The 25259-nt window shown below is 27.5% G+C and overlaps 2 protein-coding genes across 2 annotated transcripts; both read right to left on the minus strand.

Annotated features, from left to right (window-relative positions):
* Positions 1 to 1994: 1994 nt before the first annotated feature.
* Positions 1995 to 8500, minus strand: LOC113870058 (probable LRR receptor-like serine/threonine-protein kinase At3g47570). The gene is made up of 4 exons (XM_027506657.1): positions 7810 to 8500; positions 6388 to 6750; positions 3079 to 5082; positions 1995 to 2350 (listed from the first exon to the last, which is right to left on the minus strand). The coding sequence occupies exons 1-4, from the start codon at positions 8498 to 8500 to the stop codon at positions 1995 to 1997; spliced, it is 3414 nt and encodes a 1137-aa protein (XP_027362458.1).
* Positions 8501 to 22736: 14236 nt separating this feature from the next.
* Positions 22737 to 24878, minus strand: LOC113869407 (probable peroxygenase 5). The gene is made up of 6 exons (XM_027505718.1): positions 24829 to 24878; positions 24615 to 24737; positions 24443 to 24528; positions 23468 to 23562; positions 23215 to 23340; positions 22737 to 22954 (listed from the first exon to the last, which is right to left on the minus strand). The coding sequence occupies exons 1-6, from the start codon at positions 24866 to 24868 to the stop codon at positions 22807 to 22809; spliced, it is 618 nt and encodes a 205-aa protein (XP_027361519.1). The 5' UTR covers positions 24869 to 24878; the 3' UTR covers positions 22737 to 22806.
* Between the last annotated feature and the right edge of the window lie 381 nt (positions 24879 to 25259).

Consider the following 25259-nt stretch of genomic DNA (forward strand, 5'->3'; position numbering starts at 1 on the left):
TATTTATTCCTTTCATTAAATGAAATTAATTTCATATTTTAAAATTTCTTAAGCCATATTTCTAACTTTAATTAATTAAATAACTAAATAATTAATTATTTTTCTTTATTTTATTATATATTTTTTTACAACATGGATATGTATTTTACATTAACTTCGGTTGTCTAATAAATTATAAGATATTTATGTATAGCTTACACTATCCTAAATTCTTTTTCAACATGAATTATAATTAAAATATTTCATTTATAAATAAAAATATTTTTCTAATAATTTATAATATAGTTGTGTGATCACCCTTCGCTTTCTATATTGTTCATCATAAGATGCATGTATATCCGCGTTATCTTATATCCTAAGCATAATAGTCCTATCAAAGTAACTTTAATCTCAAAATAAACTTTCTTTTACTAAATTTAATTTTAATCAACCAACTTCATGATTTTTATAATAGAACTACATGACTTTGAGTTCTCTATTGCACCTGGGGATACATAGGAACAGGAATAGAACTTGCCGAATCAAAACAATTTTTAAAATAAATTTTCTCTTTCCTAAGATACCCGTCAATATTTTAATAAATAAATTTTTTAAAAATAAAATAAAATAACAACACTTATTGTTTTAGAGTTAAATAAATATTTTTCAAAATTAAAATCAATTTACACAATTAATTTAAAGTAATTATTATTTAAACAGACGTCGTAGAATGCTAATAGATAAACAACTCCTAAACTGATTTTTAGTTTCAAAATATCATATTATTTTAAAATATTTTTTTAAGATTTTCTTCAATAAATTTTAATAGCAACTCTTCTAATTTTTTTAGAAAATATTTTTATTTATAAAAAATATTTTTCTTAAACACGTTTTCAGTGTATCATTGCGATCGTCCAACGCCTTTGTATGCATGTTAAAGCAAATTATTTTTTGAGCAGCAATGCTAAACGGAGGAGCAAGCGGATTGCAAGCTCCATTCTTTATATTTGGCTTAATATTTGGAGGTAATATCTTTTGGGAGAAGAAAAAATTAGTCATAAGAGAAACTATCCACAGTCTAGAATCCGTAGTAGGCATGTCATATCTTTCACTTATCAAAGTTTTGAGAAAATGATCGTATCTAATTGGGCACGTAGTCGCGTTCACATAAAGTTTAGTGTAGGGCTATATGAACCACCCACAAAATAATCCTATCTCACCGCATATGTAGCTTAGTTGTAAATAAATAAGAGTAACAACTAAGAATATAACAACAGACAAGAAAGATATATCTACAATGTTTATTAGGACAAGATTTTGCCCAGAATTGGAGGGCATAAATACAAATCACAGAATCTAGCATAGCCTCAGATTATTGCTCTTACTATTATTGCTGAAGGCTTGCAAAAGGGCAATGTGCAAAGGTGCAACTCCTTATACGTGCAAGGGCACATAATATATTATCAAATGAACAAAGGAAAGGAAACGACTCAGCTCTTGGGATCAAAATGCATTTGCAATGTTGAAACCAAAGATGAAAGCATTGGAATTATTTTAAGATGAAAACAAAGCTAATAAGGGAATGTACTTAAAGCTCTAAAGGTAACAACAATAGTGTAACAAGGTATCTAAATAAAAGAAGACTTTTTAAACCGGTTATATGAATAATCGATCTGAAAAATAACATATTCTACTTCGGCTATACAATTAACCATTTTAAATTTTCCTTTGTACATTCGTTATAAAACTTAATTAATATAAAAAATAATTTTATATTGATTCTATTATCAACCAGTCTAGTAAAATGCACATTAAAATTGTAAATTTTGCCACTATTCTTTTATTTACATTGGCTTGATATTTAATCGATATAAAAAGTTGTCGCATATATACTTTGACATAATAAACTGAAAAGTTCATCCAAGTTTAATAGGAGGAAAATAACATAAGTGTTAACATGTGCCAAATTTTCATCCATAATTGCTAAGGAAACATAAACAAAGTATTGGTTTTACTTAATTGGAATTTATCATTTGCAGCAATATTGTTTTGATTTTGTTTAAGCGACCTAAGACTTCCAACATACTCATTCTATCTTCAGGGGAGTCTACAGAGCAACTCAAAGCCAACTGCATGATGTTTACTAAAGTTGTTTCTTTGGCATAGTTAAATTGTTCATCTCCTTCTAACAAATTAGGGTCTGCTACCTGAGTGATCCCATGTGGCATTGATTCTTGAATCCATGACCTTAAGCTTAGTCCCTCTTCAAACATTTCATCAGTTGGCTTCTTTCTTGTAAATACTTCCGTCAACATAATGCCATAACTATATACATCTCCTTTAACAGACACAACACCTTCAGTTCCATATTCTGCATTTCCAATTATCAATGTTTATTCATATGCACACACGTGTGAGCGTTTGGGATGCAAAATGTGAGGATAGTATAACTTGATAACATGTCTCTTACAAAAATCACACACAAACTTCAAACCTTCTCTGATCATTTGTTTTATATATAATAAAATAATAACCAATCTACTTTTTAATTAATGTACTCTCCTTACATTTTTTTTTCTCATAAAGTAAAATGGTGTAACTCTTTTGAGTCTGCTAATATGATCACTTTAAATTTTATCTCACTTTCTAATACAGTTTTAATTTTCAATAATGATATTTACATGCCATTTTCATTACACTATTATAATTTAATTGCATTTTCAATAATAAGATAAAAAAAAACTGAATACATTCTAGCACACATTGTCTATCTTTTCATGTGAAAGGGATTGTGTAAAAGCTAATGTAATAGTTTGTTACGCAAATGAATAACCTTTCAGAGTTAAAAAATGATGTTTGCGCATTTCCAAGAGTGTAATAAAAGAAGAGTATAATAATATGATGAAAGAAGTAATAAAAGAAGAGTATAATAATAAATTGCAACGAATGATATGATGAAAATAAGAATTTGAGTATAAAAAAATCAAAATTATTTATACGTAATAATAGATGTGTAAAAGTGTGCAATAGGAATTTTGGCACGAGACCATTGTTAACCTTTAAAGATATAATAAAGAATAAAAATGTGCAATCACTCACCTGGTGCAATATAACCAAGTGTTGCTAAAGTGTTGGTGTGTAATTGAGATTGTCCTTCTTCCAAGAGTTTAGCAATGCCAAAGTCACAAACATGAGCGACCATATTTTCATCCAGCAAGACATTGCTTGGCTTTAAGTCGCAATGTACCACAGGTTTTGAGTTACCATGATGGAGATACTCTAAGGCAGATGCAACATCAATTGCTATATCCAACCTCTCTATGAAACCTAGGGAGTTGCTATGAGAATATAACCATTTCTCTAGGTTCCCATTTGGCACAAATTCCATTACCAGGGCTTTGAAATCAACAGTATTAGAACAACTAGTAATGACTTTGACTAGATTACGATGACGAAGATTGCGCATTGCTTCACATTCTACATAAAAACTCCTTGATGCTTCTTGCACATCCAAATTGAATACTTTAATTGCAATCACCCCTCCATTAGAAAGTTCACCTTTGTACACAGAACCAAAACTCCCTCTTCCAAGAAGATTGCTCTCATGAAATTTTTGTGTTGCCTCCACAAGTTCATAGTACGAAATTCGATTTTGAAATTGAAATATCGGTAAATCCATATTTGTTGATCCTTCATTGTACGCTCTTCTGTGTATAAGAAAAATTATGCAACCAATGAAAATGCTTGATGCAACTATGGGTATAATCAATTTCAGTACAAGCTTTTTGCCTTTACTATTATGTCTAACCCCATTACTAGGACATGGTTGCACTTTTAGTTCAGGTCTCCCACAAAGTGCACCATTCATCATGAATGATTGAGATGTGAAATTTACAAGTCTACCACCAGAAGGAATTTCACCTTGTAGTCTATTATAAGACAAGTTGATAAATTTGAGATAAAGAAGCTTCTCCATTGATTTGGGGATGTTGCCTGATAAAAGATTGTGGGAAAGGTCCAAAACTTCCAAGCTTAGCATATTCCCAACTGAATCAGGAATTGGCCCTTGTAACATATTATTAGCTAATGATAGGTTCATTAACTTTTGCATGCCACCAATTTCACTAGGAAGCTTTCCTGAAAGATGGTTGTTAGATATATCAAGTTTTATCACAGCACTCATCCCATCTATTTCAATTGGTAAAGACCCACCAAAATTATTAAAGGATAAATTCACCTCCAAGATATCAGTGAGGCTCCAAAGAGAAAGAGGTATTGTAGAGTTCAAGTTATTGGAGTCCAGGTAAAGATTTCTTAAAGAACCAAGACTCCCCATGCATCCTGGCACTAGCCCAAAAATTTGATTTTTGCTAAGACGCAACTCATTCAAATTTATTAGTTGACAAATTTGACTTGGGATTGAGCCATTTAGTTTGTTGTCTGAAAGATCCAAACGTTGAAGCGATAGCAAAGCACCAATTGTACTAGGAAGCTGTCCACTAAGTTGGTTCTCATTCAAGTTTATGTCATACAAGTTCTTCAAATTGCCAATCTGCGAGGGAATTCTACCCTTAATATTACAACTCCAGGCATCGAAAATTTGAAGAGAATTTGATAGGTTTCCGATTGAATTTGGAAGTGTCCCATCAAGAGGATTCAGTGACAATAAAATTTTCTTCAATTGTCTACACTTTGTTAATGAAGTGAGAAAACTCATTTCTGGAGAAGCTGGATCACTAGTCAACTTATTTCCTATCAAATAAAGGGACTCGAGGTTTCTTAAATTCCCAACTGAGTCAGGTATAACTCCCGAAAATGAATTGTTGGCAAGCACTAGTTGAAGAAGCATTGAAGCATTGAAAAGGCTCTTTGGAATTTCTCCACTAAGATTATTGGCTGACACGTATAAAAATTTGAGGTTGGATAGGCTATGATGCCCATAAATTGGAAGATTTCCTGAGAGTTGGTTATTTGACAATGACAAGCTTTGCAACCTTGAGATGTTGAAAATATTTGTAGGAATAGATCCTCTTAATCTATTACCTTGCAAATGCAATTTCTCAAGTTTTCTTAAATAGTCACCCATCTCAAAAGGTATGGTACCTACAATATATTGAATGATTGGAGTTAATGTCTAGCTGTAAACTTTTATTTTGATATGTTTATAAATATACGATTTTTTTAACACGTGGTTTAAGAATTTATTCATAATGATTTTTATTAGAAATTATAAAAGAATACAACGCATTAATAATATTAAATGCTATTAATTTTAATAAAAAAATTTATTTTTAGTTTATTCTATAATTTTAAACATGCAATGAAGAAACCGATAATTAGAATTAACAAAGAAGGAAGGGAAGAGATAAAAACCTGTAAGAAAGTTTGCTCCCAAAAATAAGCGTGTCAACGAAGTGCAATTGCTAATAGACTTTGGAATAATTCCCACAACTTTGTTATTTAATATAGAAATTTGTTGTAGGGAGTGAGACCGTTGACACATTTCTTCTGGAAGTTGACCACTAAATATGTTGTTCCGAAGATTTATTAATCTCAAAGAGGATATGTTAAAAAGCGACGGTGGAAGTGGGCCTGTTATAAATATTCAAAGACAGTAAATTTTGTATATATCAATAGAAAGAAAAATACTGAAACGTGCCCAATTCATCATAGTATTTATAAATATTTTGAATCAAATTTGTAAATAATATAATAATATTCTAAAAACCTGTTCATAAAACTGTTATATCAGTAGGAATATTTACACGTTCCAAAAAGATATTAGAATTAATACATCAAATTAAGTGGGCATGATGTGGTTCGATTTGGAGTCAACCCATTCATATCTTATATAGTGCAACTGCATTGTCCCACTCTGCTTGTTTCATGTGTACCGTGTCAGACATCATAACTATTCATAAATTTTCACCTATCATTTCAAACATTTTATTTTTGGGTGCTGACCATCTTCACCTTTTAAAAGAATTGATATTTAATATGGGATCAGAGTACAGGCAAGATAGGCTTGTGCTTGGTTTACATATTTCAAACTCAAATGATTCATGTACAATGACAACTATAAAGTGCAATTTCCTAGTCCATCTTTGTATTGAAAATTATAAACTGTTTAATCTTGGTTTCATCATTTTTGTGACAAAAAGTTTAAAGAAAGGTAAGCTCCCACTTTGCGGTTAGGATATATTAGTGTATGGGTACTTTGAAAAGGACCTAATAATAAAGTACCACTTAGTAATCAAGATTTTTTTATATGCACTCTAATGAACAAACTTAGAGTAGTTTTATCTTAAGAAAAAAAAATGAAGGCTAAAATTTAGTTGGTGTGTGAATTGAGTTAAGAAACAAGATACTAGCACACCCAATAAATAGACAAAATATTACGAACTGTACCTGTTAGATTGTTGTTACTAAAATCTAACTCCTCAAGCATAGATAATCTCCCGATATCATTAGGTAGATGACCATAAAATCTGTTGCTGATCATCTTCAGATATTTGAGCTCTTTACATTGATGCAAACTTGATGGAATTTGACTATAAATTGCATTTCCAGAGAGGTCAAGCTCTTCAAGCATTGGAAGTCCATGACACATATCCGATGGCAAAGAACCAGATAGGTTATTATAAAATAATTGAATCTCTTGAAGGGTAGGCACATTGAATAAGGACGATGGTATCGAACCATAAAGTTTATTTTTGCTCACATTTATACTTCTTAGTTGTCGTAGGTCACCAACTTCTTGAGGGATGCTTCCTATCTTATTCGAATAAAAAAATGTAAGATTCATTTGCCTACAATTTTTTTCTTGTAATCACGTTTTCGAGAATTTATAACCAAATACAATAGTATATAAAAAGATTAACTTTTATATGTAATTCTTAGGAAATCTTTAGAAAAGTTATGAGCACATTAATCTATAAGAAAGATTTACGTAGACACAATTTGTGGAAGCTTAAGTATATATAAATGAAGAAAAATAATATAAAAATATAACAATTTTTTTTCATAAATTAAAAACAACTTATTTCTTCAAGTTTTAAAGAAGTCAAGTTTTAAAGAAGTTAAATATAAATAACTTTTGTAATATATATATATATATATATATATATATATATATATATAATTAGGATTTATTGACACTAAGTATATTTACACTAAATATCAACAGTACAAATTAATAATTTAATAGTTGAAAAGTTACATGTTGTTTAACTAAAACAATAAAGTATAAGTGAATAGAAAGAGGTAACTTTCCAATCATTAAATTATTGATTTAAACAGTTGAGATTTGGTGTAAGTCTTTTAGGGTTTAGGGTTCAATAGATCTTATCCCATATATATATATATATATATATAAGTTAATTTTAATTTATAAAAAAAATTTGGTCTATATTTTTATTTAATTTTTTTTCTTACAAGTATTTGAGAAAAAATTTATTCCAACCTAGACATAGTGAATATTCACAGCAGCAAAATGAATTTTATCTTGCAGACTGACTTCATCTAGTATCAATCTAATATCGAAGAAAGACTTGCAATTGACAATAATTTATGTAGAAAGTTTGGGTGAGGTCAATAGTTCCTTTAGTGAACAACAAAGAAGGCCCCAAAAGAAGAAGGAGAAAACATCAATAACGTATCTAAAACAAAATAAAAACCAACCAAATCAGAAACAAAGTGTGTTTGACGACACGAAATAGTAAAAAGTGAGTTACAAAAGAGTAATAAGGCTTATATAGCAAAACTAATTTCCTAACTATTGCAATTAATTTTAAGGTTTTAACGACAATAATAATAATAAAATTTATTTACCTGATAAATAATTATATGAGAAATCAAGCTCTTGCAACGTGGAGATGTTGAAGATTGAAGAAGGGATGTCACCGGATAGCTGATTGTGTGCCAAATCCAAAACTGTCAAATTATGAAGCCTTCCAAGCTCAGGTGGAATGTTCCCATCTACGAAATTAAAGCTCAAATCCAAAGTCTCCAACTCCAACAACTTAGATAGGGATTTGGGAATTGAACCCGAAAAGCTGTTATTACAAAGACTCAAATGGTGGAGTTTAGATAACTCCCCCACCCAGGTTGGGAATTGACCTCCAAATTGGTTAGTGCACAAGTTGACCACCTTCAATCTAGGTAACAAGGCCAACTCTCTTGGTAGAGTCCCATGAAACTCATTGTTGCGAAGATCAAGATGAACGAGAAAAGTTAAGTTTCCTAATTGGGGTGGAAGGGAACCACTTAAATTCATGCTTGTTAGAGTTAGGCTCGTGACCCTTCCATAGTTGGTATCACAAGTGACCCCAAACCAATTGCACACAGAGGATTTAGTAGACCAATTGCTGGCCAATATGTGTTGAGGATCCAAAGTGATATAAGATTTGAAGGCCAACAGTGCAGATTGGTCTATCGTATAATTGCTGTTGCTTATCTCCGTGGAGGCAATGAAATGGAGGAAAGACAACACTAAGGCAAAACTGAAGCAAATCTTCTCCATGACTATGCGTAAGTTGAGTTATCCTAGGAACAAAACAAGGGGTGTATATATACACACACGCACGCGATATAGTCAAATTAACGGACGTAAGTGTACACACTCTTGTATTATCAAAATTCAAAATCTATAAGATTATCGTTAAATTGTCTTTATTTTCATACATTTTTAATATATATATATATATATATATATATATATATATAACGTTAATTTTAATATATACATATAATATTAAATAATTTTAAATCAATTTCAAATTTTGTGTATATTATATATTTATATATATAAACATATAATAAAAAATATAATATTTAACATTGTTATTATACTAAATTCAATAATATTATGTAACATTTTATAAATTTTTTATACGTAAATTTTGTGTATGCACGAGAGGGACTAAATGAGTAAGTTTCACTTATTCTTATAATTTATTGTATATATTCTTTGTTTCATAATCAATCATTAAATTAAAAAAGATTATTATAGACATTATATTTATAAAATTTATATCAATTTAAAATTATTTATCTTTTATTTATACATACCAAAACTAACATAATATATATTTTTGGACTATATAAAAAACAATGAATTTTTATTGTATTATTATACTTGTCCAATTTAAAAAATATTAATATAGATAATCAAAATATATATAATTATAACAAAATGATTAAATTAATAAAAATATTGTTTTATATAAAAATATTAAGAGTGCAAGAATTAATATTGTGTACAAGGGTGCGAGAAGAGTAAATTTGGATCACACATAGAAAATTAAAAGATTTACGAAATTGTATGATCACTTAAAATGTCATAAAACTCTTTAAAAAATGTATGTGACTTACATTTTCAATTTTAACAATTCATATACTAAAATGCAATTATGAGCTTGAACGCGGCTAATGCTGTGAAGAGAGAAAAAGCTGTTGATAATTTATTATCATTTGAACAATTCCTTCGTCGACTTAATTTCATCCACGAAAAGATATTTTTATAGGCCCCGAAAATAAAGTCAAGCGCTGAAAGTGGAAATGGTAGCTAAGGAAATATTTTTTATTAATCACCTGGTACTCGTGGGTTAACTTTGAAACAATACTTTGACATTTTTAATAATTAATAGGTAGCTAAGGAAATATATGGATTATAAAATTAAGGATTTATAACTTTTTTTATTTTAATAATTAAATTATAACTCAAATAAAACTAAATTTTTTTTATTTTTAATTATAAAGGAGAGGATTAAGATTATTGATTGTATTACTAAAAAAAATTTAATTTATAAAACTATGTTTAATATTATAAATCTTACCGATCAATTTTATTTATGTAAACAGGTAAGTAGTCTCAAGTTTATAATATCTCAAAATTTTATCACTTCTAAATTAATTATTAATCATATAAATTTAAATAAATTAAAATTAGATAATATATTAAAATTTAGAAATAAAATTTACTTAGTAAAATTTACTTGAAAATAAACCGATTAATGAAGAATTAGGGACTATAAATATAGAATAACTCAATTTTAAGTAGAGATGAATTACCAAAATTATTTTAAATGATATTAGACGATTTAAATTAGGTTTTTTTATTTAAATAATACTTTTTAAAAATAGTTTCCCAAAATAGAATTTTTTTTAAAAATTAATTTCTTGTTTAGTAATTTTTGTTGCCATGTTAATAATAGTATCGCCCATAAATAGATGATAATAAATTTTTATTATTATTTTAATAAATTATCGTTTTAAAATGGCCTATACTAATGTATATTGAATAGAATGGAGCGATGATAAATCTTTATTATTAATTTCATAAGCTATTGTTTTAGAATGGCCAAGACTATTATCATCCCATTATCTCATCTTTTCTAATACTCTATAATTTAGAAAACCATGGTGGGTTTTGGAAAAAGTGGAGAATGAAGTAAAGGGATATGTGAGATTGATGAGAGAGAATAATAGAAATAAAAAAGAAAAAGTAGTTGCAGTAAGTGTTTTTGTCCAAAAAAAAAAGTGCATAAATTCTAGTGTCCCTCCATCATATGTAGAAAAAATCATATAAAAATATTATAATTTTATAAATTAATTACATGCATACGTTAATTAAGATACAATTTTTATATTCTTCTTTATGTGTAATTATTGGTATTCATTATTAAAGTTATATTTTTAATTTTATTGCATATTATTAAAATAACTTAAATATTAATATTTAAAAATTGCATTTATATTTTTTTCATTAAATATAGGTATGTGCACGTGACTGTATGTTTGAGAGATGAGAGACCTTGGGTATGCATGTTGTTATGGTGTGTGTCTTGTTGATACGTATAATGAGAATAATGAGACAATCCAACCATTGTTAAAAAAAAAAAAAAATATACAAATTCAATATAGTTAGCGTGCGAATGGAATTGTCTTGTTTTATTTTTGCTTAAGCAAATGGTTAACAGAGAACTGCTCTCAGATCTATACTTTTGAGAGCAGTTCTCCATTAACCACTCTGTAAAGTCACACATTAGAGAGCGCTTATCTATTAACCGCTCTCTAAAGTCATTAAAGTTGTTTATAAATGAAATACGCTCAACGCATTTCTTCTTCTTAGCTAACAAAGTTGTTCTCTTTTACTGTGTTTTGTTCATCTTCTCTACTCTCTTATGTTCTCTTCATATTTTTCTGTTAACCTGCTCTCTTCATTTTCTCTCACTACAAATTAGTTTTTTTTTTCTAGATCTATAGGTACTTTTTTTATTCTCTGTTAGTCTGCTCTCTTTATCTTCTCTACGCTAACAATTAGTTTTTTTTAATATCTGTAGGTACCTCTTCATTCTTTGTTAGCCTGTTCTCTTCATATTTTCTGCGCTAAAAAATTGGTTTTTTTTTCACATCTGTAGGTACTTTTTCATTCTCTCTTTCTTTCTTCTTCTCTTTATTAACGGTGAATCATCCATTTTCTCTTTCTTTCTTTTTTCTTTCTATTAACGTTAAAAATCATCCTACTAATTTGTTTTTTTTTTTTTCTATTTGGTTCATGCAGATGTGGACTGATTGGTTAACATCAAACCTATAAACTCAAGATTTAATTTTGATTTGTGATAAAAATGAAGAAAACTCACAAAGAAATCAATTCTAAATTTTGATTTAAAGGTAATAATAAATTAATTTTACTTTGCAGCAGAAAACTCAAAAAGAAACCAATTTCAAATTTCAGATTCGCGGTCTACATTTATACTTTAGAGAGCGGTTCCATGTAGAACCGCTCTCTAATCTTACACCTATACTTTGGAGAGCGGTTCCGCATAGAACTGCTCAATCTTAACTTTTAAGAGCGATTATTTAACAGCTCTTTTAAATATAATACATCGGATAGCGTAAGATTTTAGAGCAATTTTAAACGCTCTCTAATTTAAAACGGAACCGTTCTCAGACCTCCATTCTGATGTAGTGCCTGTAGTAGTTATTTAATATTAATTTGTAACCCTCTCTTATTTCGAAATATCTTATGAAAATTTAGTTATTCGAATCTACGAAATTATTATTTAATTAAAATTAAATTTAAGGTGTTACAAAACATACCAAGGATTCCCAAAACTAACTTTATTAACATTCATTTATAAAACTCCAACTTAATGTATCATAAAAATTTTCTTAATCTAATTTTAAAATAATACAAGGCAATTGGACCCAACATTATTCCAACCAAATTATATATATACAGCTCTTGAAAATAATGAGAAGTCAAATCCCTAATTGTTCTTTAAGGCTTTTAGGAGTTTGGAGGGGAGAAGGAAAGGGTTTGAAAGGGGAAGGGGGAAGAGGGAAGGAGAAGAGAGAGGAAGGATGTTAAACCTCTTCCTTATTTAGATGTTTAATATTGAGAGGGGAGGGTGATGGTGAATTTAAATATATAAATAATATTATTATATTTTTTATTTTTCATTTATAAATTTTATTTTTACAAAAAATAAAAATAAATATTTTTTTCTAAAAATTAATAATTTTAAATATTTTTATTTTTTATAAATTTTTAAAAAAAATTCTTACTTAAAAAACTAACATTTAAATAAAAAAGAATTCTAATAGTGAAAGAGTACAACCGAGTAGGAGGGAGAAAACTCTCAAATCGGAGGAACTAAAAAAACTAGAATTTAAAAAGTTTTGGAGGATTTAGAATACACTTCAAACCCTTCTCCTACGAATTAAGTAATTCCCAAACAATGATTAAGTTCTTCCTTTCTTTCCACTCTCCTCCCCTCTCCCCCTTAAACACAATTCTCAAACATAATTTAAAAGTTTGAATACTATTTTATTTTATTTTTTTGCCTATAATTGCAGTTAGATAAAAAAAAATATATATATTATTTTTATAACCCAATTTAATTCATTTAGCATGATGAAACTAATATTCTTCGGGACTTACTAGAATAACAAGAATTAAATAACTCTTAGTAAAAATTGACCAACCCAGCGGTCAACAAGTCTAATAGCATAAACATTTCAAGCAGCCTAAAGACTAACTTGGATAAGAACCGTAAGTTTGAAGAAGTCTATCATTTCTTCACAAATACATTAGCATTTCTATGATGAGATTAATAGTATATTTAAGTTCAAATATTTTTAATTTATCTAAATTTAGTTTTATTTTATTTTATTTTATTTTTTTAAAATTTGTTAAAAAAATAATTTAGGTACGAATGAGTTTTTAAAACTTTTAAAACTTTTTTATAATTATAACTTTTTTAAAAATAATTTCTACCACCGTATAGTGCTGATATAACTTGCATTTACACATACTATTTTAGGTACGAATGAGTTTTTAAAACTTATTTTTATAAAATTATACAACACATTAGTCATTCTACTACATCTCTGTAATGCCCAAAACACTTTCTAATGTGTTGTAAGCACTAATAATTATTCTCATTGGTCATTGCATGTTGCAATACAATTTGCTATAATCATAAATCGTAAATGAGTCAAAACTTCCATATTGTATTGTATCATCCAAATTATGTAATGTCATGAATACGCTCACCTACATTATTAACATTCTTTTCACATTACATGATTAAAAGTACTGTGATGAATGATAAAGAAAATAATAGAAAATAAAACATTTACAATAACATGTAAGAAAATAATGAAATATATATGTTAAATATATGTATATTTATTTTAAAATAATATATATATATATATATATATATATATATGTATGTATGTATTGCTCATGTTACTAAATCAGTGAATAGAATTTAAAACTGTAATAACTATAATGGAGTAACTATAGTAATTGTAAAATTAAGTTAGCAATGATTACGATCACCAGCAACATGACAGAAGAAAGAATCATAGGAAGAACAATCCAAAGAAGACGAAGAAAGATGAACTCAGAGAAGAGAGAAGAATTAGAGAGAATTGGATAATACTACATGCATAACTTTCTCATTCTACGAAGCCTTCTAATAAAACATTCTTCTTCCTCAGCCTAGTACTTCTTCACATGTCTCTTTCTCCTAAATCATTTCACATATGCCTTTTTGCCATAACAAATTTTCTTACTTTTTTCTTTTTTTTACTTCATTTGGTTGCTAAAATTTATTTTCTCTTGTTATGTTATTTTGACTCTATGTTACAATTAATTTTAAAAAAAAAGATAAGATTAATGCATGTAAGTACAAAGTATAATAGTTAACATAAGTATTTTTATACTTTTATAATTAATAAAAATTACATTTTATAATTATAAAGTATTGCATAATAGACTGTTTAAAGTAATCTTATTTAGCCCGAATAGAATTGCCTTTAATAAAAATACTCGGAATATAAACCAACAAAAATTATTGTCTAGTTGAAAGAGTTTTGTTTATATTTTTTACTTGAAAAAGAAAGAAGAAAATTGATAACACATGGTAAAGAAATATATACTGTGATTTCAAATCTATGCATGAATTCAAATGAAATTACTTTTTTTTTATGATTTTCTTTAAAAATAAAATGATTGAAAGAGAGAGAAAAAAATAATAAAGTAAATAAGGTGTCTAATAAATACATTGATGCAAAATATCAAGAATAGAAAATATAATTTTTTAATATAAAAAATATATTATTTTTTAGTTTCAATTTTTATTTTATTATTATCATTTGCTATTATTTAACTTTTATTTTTAAAGAGATTAATTTTATTATGTACATGCCGCATAAATAATTTATTAAAAAAAATTAATGCACAACCAAATTTACAAATGAAGTATTCATTCGCAATAACAACTAGTAATAATAATAATAATAATAAATACATAATATTTTAATTTTTTGTATTTAATATTATTATTGAAACAAAATGCGTAGGCTAAGAAAAGGCACTGAAACATCAAAAACATGTATGAACACATGAATACAAAAAAAAGAGGAACAAAAATAAAAGTGGGTATAATAACTTAATCGAAGTCTTAATGACATCAGATAAAATGAGTTTAGCAAGTAAAATCATCTCGTCGATTTTGCAGTGTCTACTTTAACACCTTGAGCTTGGTTTCTTCAAACTCAAAGTGGTAAAAATCTAGCAAAACATGATTTTTTTTAACGAAGAGATAAAAGAGTTTGTGTTCTCAGTTGGATTAAAGCTTGAATCAAAAGAAAAAGATTGGGAAAACAAATTAGGGTTTGCGAAGCAAAGACATGTTTGATGGCTTCTCTCGCACAATCCTGGTTTGGATGAGTAAAAGAAAATCAATTTTGAAGAGTGAATCTAAAAACACTAATATCAGCAAAAACAAACTGTGGTTGCAACGTGCATAGGGACAGGATAGCAAGCGTACTTTAGAAAACATTTAATTAGAAATAAAATACTTTAAAAAAAATAAAATTAGAGAATTCTCTTTAAAGTTTATCAAAGAAAACTTTAAAATTAAAAAAACCTTTAAGATAGAATGATTTTGAAAAAAAAAATGAATTTAAAAGTTATTTACATAATATATTAGCACCTACAACGTAAACGTCTGTTTAAGTAATAGTTATCTTAAATTAATTTAAATATGTAAATTTATTATAATTTTGAATATATTTATTTAAGCTCTAAATAATAAATTTATAATTTTATTTTTTAAAGAAAGATAAATTATTTAATAAAACATTAATTGATATTTTAGAAAGAAAAAATTATTTTAATTTGACAAGCTTAATTATCACTCTTATATATCTTCAGCTGCAATGAGAAACTTAAATACATTTTTCTATTTAAAAACATTATAAAATAGTTGGTTAATTTGAAATTTATAAAATTTTTAAAGATATTTATTTTAACATTAGCTTTATTTTAAAAATAAAGTTGTAGAATTTATTATAAAAGATTGTGTGTAACATCCCTCTTTCAGATTGAAATTAATTTACATTTAACACTAATATTATTAAAACATAATTAGCAAAAATTTGTATACTTTAAATAAATGGTACAGTATGTGAACATGAATTAGAAAACTTGACGAATTTACAATATTTCTTCATCAATATACAAATATATTCTTAACACAAGATTTTTCTTTTAAAATGAATGAAAATACATTAAAGATTTATACATCTATTTCATAAAATTTTATTATATCCGAGCAGTTCCTTTCCCACAACTCCTTGATGAGTATGACCCTATAACAGATCATTCATCTCCATTCCTCCTATTTCAGTACTTGAAACATTTCAATAAGGGTGAGTATTTCTCGCCCACTAAATTTCTTTTAGTATATCTTAACTAATAATAATGATTAGAGTCATAGCCTAATACTGTATTCTAATTCATTTTCATTCAAATACATGTAGTCATACAATCATTCATCAAACACATATAACATTTCACTCATTATACATACATTTCTATGTTAACCTGTATGTTATTATACATGTATCATATCATTTCAATTCATGTGTCACTATATATCTGTCCCAGTAACACTCGTCGATGTACTACAACACACATACTATAACAACATGAACTGATATGCTACGATACATATATCATATCATACATATTCTTTACCACATCTTATCTATATCACTTTTCATCATAATAATTGCCCCTGTGATTCCTTGAGGACTTCTAGCATAGATAGCTGCTGGTTGGCCGCAACATCACAGATACACGTGTGCCGCCCCAGCCCCTTTTAGCAAAGGTATAGTCAGGAGCTTCGTCGAGAGATGAGGGTGTGGCCTGTGAATGTTTATTTTCAATAATTTATTGTGCACCCTTTTCATTGTTAACATTCACCATCTTCATTTCTCTAAGATTTTTCAAATCTTCTCCTTAACTCTATACCCCCAATGTATTGTATCACTGTATTATCTATACTTATTCTTTTTCTCATTCTCAACATTTCCCATTTCACATTCTTTATATCAATCAGCATGTCATGATTCATGAGTCACAATTTATATAAATTCATGGATTACAATATATATGATAACACACCCTTTCGATGTGCTATAATTTATAGCATAATCACTCTATTTCAAGTTGCGTGAACTCATGCATTATGATCACGCCTCATATTTTTTCTAAATCATATTCTCATTTCTCATTCATACATCACATGCTTTCACTTTCATTCAACACTTCATTCATTTCCATAATTCTACCAGTTCAATATGTAAAGTTGTCATACAAAGTCATATCATGCAACCAATACAATATATCAAACTTATCACAGAGACTACCACGTAATATCACACCATACAATCAGTACAATATGCCGAGGATCGAACACTTTCGAACTCAGCCCAGCTTGTACAATCTCAATATATAGTCTCCTAACCTAAAGTTCATTATAGTATATCTTTTATTACTTAATTCATATATATCTTAAAGAACTCAGTTCTAAAATCTCTTAATACTACTTAAGCCCATATTTTCTCTAAAAATATGATATTATCAGATTAAAATAAACTCCAAACCTCTCTTTATATCAAAATACACCTTTGTCATATGATACTATCAAAATTTACAGAACTTTACTAAGTAAGATACTCATATTTCTCAAAGAACCACTAGATCTATATATACATATATAACTACAATTAGAAAATACTCCCCTTACCTGATAACGGTTCCTCCAAACTAGTTCTCTAAGTGATCTACGGAGAGATTCCACACTATCCACGGAGAGATCTTCTAAAAGATAATATTTTCTAAGTATTTCGAGGTAGAGATCTTAAGATAAGAAGATAATCGAAGAAAAGGAATGAAATAGATATCTGAGCTCTGAGAAACTTACTTAGATCCAAGAAGAACGAATGTTTGAGCTCAAATCTGAAGAAGATCCAGAGTTATTGGAGGTTTTCTTTGAGAAAGGAGAGGGAGAGAACGAAGAGGATGGAGAGGGATATGTGATTTGGTTGAAAATGAAAATTTTAGGGCGAGAGTTCCTTAAATATCTTTCAAACTCGCGACTTTTTCGCTACAACGAAAAAATCAGAAGTTTTTTTCCTTTACTGTCTGTCATTCTAGCTACAGCGAGAGCTCGTCGCTATAGCGAGAGAGTAGCATTCTCGCTACAGCGAGAGATTCTAGTTACAGCGAGAGGGCTTCAGAATGTTCCATTTTCATCGCCTCATTCTCGCTATAGCGAGATATCCTATAGTTTACCTCAATCAAACACTTCTAATTTCAAATAACATACACAAACAACTAATATTAATTGCAATAATAATAAATTATAAAATGAGGATGTTACAGTGTCACGACCCCTTTTTGTAAGGAACCGAGAACATTGTTTGTATATCACATACTTATTTAAGATAAATAAATAATAGAGAATATAAGTATGAAATTCTCTTCTCAATTAAAATAAAACAAAGTTTCTTACAACAAATATCAAACAGAACAACATAATATTACATTTAGTTCATAATATTCAAAATACCCAAAATTATACTATATAGTTCCCTCTACATGAGATCTAAAAATATAAGGAAAAAAGGACTTTGATGAAATATTACTCGACCCCAGCTTCTAACATTTCTTCATTGGCCCCTCAGCCTGTGAAATAGATGCAACACCTGCTACATCTGCTCATGTACCACCGTACGATCATCGCAGTACACACGCACACAACGACATAGAAAGAAATGCAAGGGTGAGCTTACCAAACTTAAAATAAAAACATATATATAGAGCAAAATACTTCTCACAGCAATAATCCCATGCATTTCCAGCCCATCTAATGCACAACATGAAAACAGTTTTCAACTGGTTTCACAGCCTAAGTAATCCAGAAGGAACCGAGCCAGTCCGGGAGTGACCCATTCCGGTATCTGGATCCAGACAGCACAGCACAGCAGCTCAGCATGAACTTACCGTTACATGTCTACCCACCTAAACATGTAACTCGGCTCTATAATGATGCAAAACATATCTTAGCATGATGCACACCGCCAAAATTATTTTAACAGCTCAATTAAGGCAAGTTTATAGTAGATCAGCCAAAATCTCAGCATTTTAAATCAATTAACAGCAATTACAGCTTAGAAAATAGCTTTTATTCAATAGATCTAACAAAATCATATTAAAACATCTTAAAATAGCATATTAAACCGTTCAAAACGTAGTTCATAGGTTAAAGTAAACTCCCCTTACCTCAGAAAGATGATTCACACTAGATCTACCGAATATTACTTGTTTTAATGCAAGATTTACCGAAGATTCGGCTTTAGAACGAAATGTCTCCTAAGAACACCATGAACTTCTATGAGAAAGAGAAGAAGAAGAGAAACAAACGGTAAATCTAGCTTCAAACTTCAAGAAACTTACTTCAAATCCTTCAGAATAGACGTAGAATCTCAGATCTGACAAGAAATCTAAGTTTTGGAAGGTTTAGTATGAGAGAAATGGTGGTATTTGGCCTTAGAACCTTGGATAGGGGTGAAGAAATCAAAATTTCGTGTGAAGCCCCCTCTTTATAGAAAATTTTCAAAATTTACTGTTCACCGTCGGAAACACTGTTCACCGCCTTACTGTTTACGCCAGAAACACTGTTCAGGGCACTATTCACGCCGAAAAATACTGTGCACGTGTACTGTACACGCACTGTACGCGTATGTGACGTCAGCCATGACGTCATGATGATGTCACTGATGACGTCAGCAGTCACTGTACATACGCGGTTTTTACTGTTCATACACGGTTTGTACGCGGTTTGCACTGTTCATAGGCGGTTTTACTGTTCATCTGACACTGTTCATACGGTACTGTTTATTTTTTTTATTTTTTATTTTATTTATTTATTTATTTATTTAAATAATTTCAAACTCTATCTAAATATATTCCAATTCCAAATAATCCTTCAATTAAGATTGAACAAGTATAAAATATTATAGATTACTCAATAATAAATCTCTAACCTGACATACAGTGTGGCTATACATATACACTAAGATAAATAAACCATAAATTGTTAAAGAAAAAAATTGATAATAAGATATCTTAATTTAAAATATTTAAATAAATTAATTAAAAAACTTATATTACAAAAAATTTAAGATAGCATAGGCAATATGTAAATCTCTTATAATTGATTTGATCACTAAAAGTAATGTAAATCGTATATCAATATTGTAAAATATTATATGATAATTTTGAGTATTCAAATACTTTGTTATTTAGTTTATTCTAACTATAATCATGACTTAAAATTTTGGAAATATAAAGTTGACTTTTCTTAAGAGAAGGAAAACTTTTGAAAAGAAAAATGAATAAATATATTTAAATTGATTAATACAAATAATTATTTCATTAAGAGAAATTAAAATATATTTTAACAAATTTATATTGTGTGAGATCCAAGTTAATATTTATACATGAAGATCTCAACGATTTAAAATATATAACTGTAGAGACATTACATAATAACATTACAAATTGTTCTATTAATTAAGTGAATTAATTTTAATTTAATTAATTGATAAATTAAATTAGATAACAGAATATAAAAATATTTAAAATAATATATTTTGATTGAGTAACAAAGTGAAATAAAAAAAAAGAAAATATACTTTATCTTATTAATAAATTATATAATTAAATGGATTTCACTTTTAAAATAAATTTTTATATTATTTAATAATTTAAGAGAGAAAAATTTTTAAATAAAAAAATTTAATTAAAAAAATAAATATATCATTTATTAATTTTAGAAGTGAAATTTTATTTTTAAATATATTGATATGCATACGACATAAAATAAATAATTTACAATACATAAAAATAGAGTTATTATATAATAACATTATTAACTGTTATGTTAATTAAATAAAATAATTTTAATAAATTACAAGAGAAATATTTAAAAGGAGAGAACAAAAATGTACTTTGATAAAATAACTAATGGAAGATGAAACATAATTTAATTTTTAAAAATATATAATATTTGATAATTAAAGTGAGAAATATTTAAAAAGATATATTAAATAATTTAAAAATATTTCATTGATTAATTTAAAAAAAATAAATTTAAATATATTAATATTATAAAAGACTTAAGTAATGCAGACACAAATAGTAATGTATAGTAAATTATTATAAAAATTTTATTTATCTATTTAAAAAAAACATAATTCTAACAATATAAAATTAAGACATAAAACAAAACAAACAATATGTATATTATACAAAATAATATCAATAAGTAAATAAAATTGATGGCAAACTGAAATGATGATTTTAAAGTTATAATTTTTATTATTTTTAATTTTTATATAATTTAATATATTATTTATGATAGTTAAATTTTATAATAAATAAAAGAATGAGTAAAATAAATGAATAATAACAATAATATAACATCGACAAAGAGAGGAAAAATAATTAATTAAATATTTAGCTTTTAATGTCTATTTGTCCAAAATTCTTTTTAATGATACTTATATATTTGTTTTTGTTCTTTATTATTATTATTTTATAATTTGCTATTATTTTATTAAATTATGAAATGAAAAGAGTCAAATCTGATAAATAATATTCTTTCAATCAAAATTTAGTGCTTTCTTCTTATAGTCCATTAATTGAAATATTCATGCATTAAACTTTAATGAGCTTGGTCCTATACGAGGCATGTTGAGCTTTACATTTTTACTGTGAACTAGCTCAAGAATTCCAAATTCTAAAAGTTAATTCTAAAGATAAAAAAAAATAAAAATGACATAAAGGAGCAATTAGGAAGCTTCTTACATCTATTAAACAAAATTGAAAATATCAATTTAGAAAAGAGTCTTTGGCCAATAGCAAATAAAGGGAGCGATGTCAAGGAGATAAAATAATGTAATGGTTGCAATGGAGTTTCATTGTTGGGATATGGTTATCTGACGTGGTAGCAGCAGCACATGAAAAAGAGATAGATATATGTTTTGAGAGGGAAAGAATGTGAGATGTGCGAGTTGAGTTATCATTAGAATCTCATGACAAAACTTGATTTATGAGGATTATGGCTCTACTGCAGTGGAATTTATCAAGGTAAGACAATAGTTACCATTTTGAACCTATTCTATACCAATACCACTTTTTCTATTTTCTTTTTCTGTGTCTACGGATTATGTATTGTATTTTACACTCTGAGATTTTGATATTTGTGTTTTACATGCATTTTACTTTCACGTTCATAGGGTATATTAAGAAATTGTAAAGCCTAGACAACCTCAAGCGTTAAAAATCAAAATAAACTCAATTTATACAACACATAATAATGTGTTGATTTCAAAATATGCTAAAGAAGTTGTTCTTTAAAAATTAATGATTAGGCTTTAATGTTGACAATTAAATTAATGATTAGGCTTTAAAAATTGTTCTTTTAATGGTTTTGTAATTTATTAATCAGTCAACCTTAAATAGATAATAGATCAAATTTTACGTCTATTTATATATTTTTTTTCTTTTAGATTTTTAATTTTAATTAAAATACCAAATAAAATAAAAATAAAGAGTTTAAAGTTATTTTAAAATATTTATGACATTAAAAAAATCAAATAATTAATTATTAGCCTGACTCTGGAAGAAGAGTTCTTTCAGTATATAATCATAAAAACAGAAACCCAGAGAACATTTGTGAACTTGAGATAAATGTGGACATAGGCATTTTGGATGAATTCCAGACACGATAGATGATGAAACATTCGACTTAACCAATACATCAACAGTGAACCTAAAAACAAATAACGACAAATCTTTGGATATTACAATGTAATACGAGCATTTATTCTTAAATAACCAAATTTTCTATGTCAAATAACTTCTATTGTTCTACATTGTGTCTAAAATAAAAATCATTTCTTTTTATCTTCGGAGTGTTCCTTTTTCAGAATTTCAAACAAGCTTCCATCGTAAACACCTTGGATTGTTTCTTTCTGCAGTAAGCCATTCTTGTCTTTGGCAAGTTTGTAAAGGATATTCCATTCAACAAAACTACCAATCCTGTGCATCATGGTTTCAAAATATATTAATAAGGTTATTTTTTTAATTTAATCAAAATACACTATCAGTATAAATATTTTCAAAATTATAATTACTCATGAATTGTAATACAAAAGTCATATGTAAAGTAATTTTTAATTAATTGACGGCATAAATTTTTTTATTTTAATAATATATCAAAATTAACTTCTTAAACAATGTTAGTTAATTAATATTTAAAATGTGATTCTACATATAATAAATCAGACAAACCTACGTACCTTCCTTTGAAATCTTTAGGCTCTCTATTCGCCTTTATCATCTCCTTCAACTCATCATATGTCAAAGCATTTTGATGCGTATGCGCGTGCTTGGTAAAAATTTCTTCAAATTTTGAAGGAACAAACCTAAAATATTGATTATAAATTTTACTAGTATAGCACTGGAAATAAATAAATAAATAAAAGATAACATGATTTAATAGAAATTAAAATGAAAGTAATAAAGATATGGAGAAAAATGTAATTTTAATACCTTCCCTCAGCATCATAGGTTCCAGTGTCACTGCCATGTTTGCCGAATTGGATATTCTTAATTTCAATTGGAAAAAGTAGAGATGGAAACTTTCCCTACACCACAGGAACCAGATAAGTGACAACGGTATAGAAATGTGTTGAGTAGTTGATATTAATTGGTAATATTTTAGAAGTTATACAATTCACTCAATAGATATTAATAGGGTTCATTAATTTAAGTATGATTGGGTAGGTAATTTTTAATATTATGTATCATAATAAAGTTAATAAAGATAAACATTGTTAAATATAATAATATTAATTAAGAATAAAATTATTACATTAGAATGTAATAAAACAGACATGTCAAGATAATATTTAAAATGTATTAATCGTAAAATTATATTTTTTTTATAAATTAGAAAGATAAAAACATAATAAAATGGCTAGTGTGATAAAAAAAATAATGAAAAATTATTTCGAAAATATTACAACTTCTAATCTTTTGATTACTTGTTCCTCCTTATTACGACTTTTTGGTGTTTCTCGTTTAGTCGGTGTCATGTGGAAATAAATGCATCCATATCAAAATAACTAAATAACCATTTGGGGATCAGAAATTTTGCAGAATAGCAAAGGATAAGATATTTTAGGGGCAATCACTTGGGAAATGTGATAGTTCAATTAACTTCAATCTCGGTCCCAAGCTTTTTTCTTCGTCATGTTAAACCAATCCTTATCACAATAGAGGAAACTTTAATAATAAATCATTTTAATTTTTCGCGTTAACTACCAAATTTCATTTCTGGTTTTAGTTAATCAAGTTTTACTTTTTCAATTTTTTACAAGGTATTTTTAAAAAATTATTAATATTTATAATTTTTAAATGTTTTATTTTTTTATTTGTCTCAAATAAAGTTAGCGAAACTTAAATTGACATCAATGTATAATGCAAGAAAACAGGAGTTTATTTTCAAGGGATAAAGAGAGGTACAGGTCGTGTACTCTGACTGAGGAACAAATTGATGAAAACAGCACCGCCAAGAGATAACAATATCCCACTCCCAATTTCACGCATTCCTGCATTTAATCAATCGTTAAACTAAATAACTTGATAAACTTGAGATCTGTAGACTTTTTTAAATAGAAAGGAAAAGCATAAGAACCTTGAAAAGTTTCCGTTGGGTAAATAATACCATCTTGATTCTTGTCAAAGAATGCAGCATGCTTCTGCAAAACGTTCTCATGAAGTGGAATGCTGTGTTTCTCCTCAATTGCATTAGATACTCCTGCAAATCATTGGTTTAAAGAACATATAAGTGGAAATAATAGCACAAAAGGCTTCATAAATAAAAAGTAAAAGGTAAATTTATAAGATACCCTCTTGGCTTTTCTTTACTGAGGTAGGCGAAGAAGCCATATTTGATGGAATGCTGAATCAAAAAACCAGCAAATTCAGATGAAGAAAGCTTCACGCTTTACAAGTTATGACATCTACGAGTGCAATATATATATATATATATATATATATATAGAGGTGTGGGAATACATAACGTTTTGGACACCATTGCCCATTTCATCCAACACGTGTCTATCAAATCTTAATAAATGTTTCGTAAATAAGTTCCAGTGTTGAAATTTATTATATCACTCTATTTAACTTTTGTAATATTTTTACATTTAATTCATGCAATAACTAAAAAAATTATTAAAAAATAATTAAAAATATTGATCTAAAGTTTTTATAAATCAAAATTTTCAAAGCTTGCCCAGTTATTTGGCTACTTCGTTGACATGACCTAACAGCTGTG

Source organism: Abrus precatorius, unplaced genomic scaffold, assembly GCF_003935025.1.
Source record: "Abrus precatorius isolate BTA unplaced genomic scaffold, Abrus_2018 Scaffold6, whole genome shotgun sequence".
Lineage (NCBI taxonomy): Eukaryota > Viridiplantae > Streptophyta > Magnoliopsida > Fabales > Fabaceae > Abrus > Abrus precatorius.

Bases quoted from the DNA above. Each gene is read 5' to 3' on its own strand.
- LOC113869407 (XM_027505718.1), bottom strand. From the start codon at position 24,868: ATGGCTTCTTCGCCTACCTCAGTAAAGAAAAGCCAAGAGG. The intron at 23,563-24,442 runs GTACCTCTCTTT...CCTGTGGTGTAG, and splicing joins TCAGTCAGAGTACACGACCT to GGAAAGTTTCCATCTCTACT. The intron at 22,955-23,214 runs GTACGTAGGTTT...CATGATGCACAG, and splicing joins CCTAAAGATTTCAAAGGAAG to GATTGGTAGTTTTGTTGAAT.
- LOC113870058 (XM_027506657.1), bottom strand. From the start codon at position 8,500: ATGGAGAAGATTTGCTTCAGTTTTGCCTTAGTGTTGTCTTTCCTCCAT. The intron at 6,751-7,809 runs GTAAATAAATTT...CGAATAAGATAG, and splicing joins CTCATATAATTATTTATCAG to GAAGCATCCCTCAAGAAGTT. The intron at 5,083-6,387 runs GTACAGTTCGTA...AATATATTGTAG, and splicing joins TAGTAACAACAATCTAACAG to GTACCATACCTTTTGAGATG.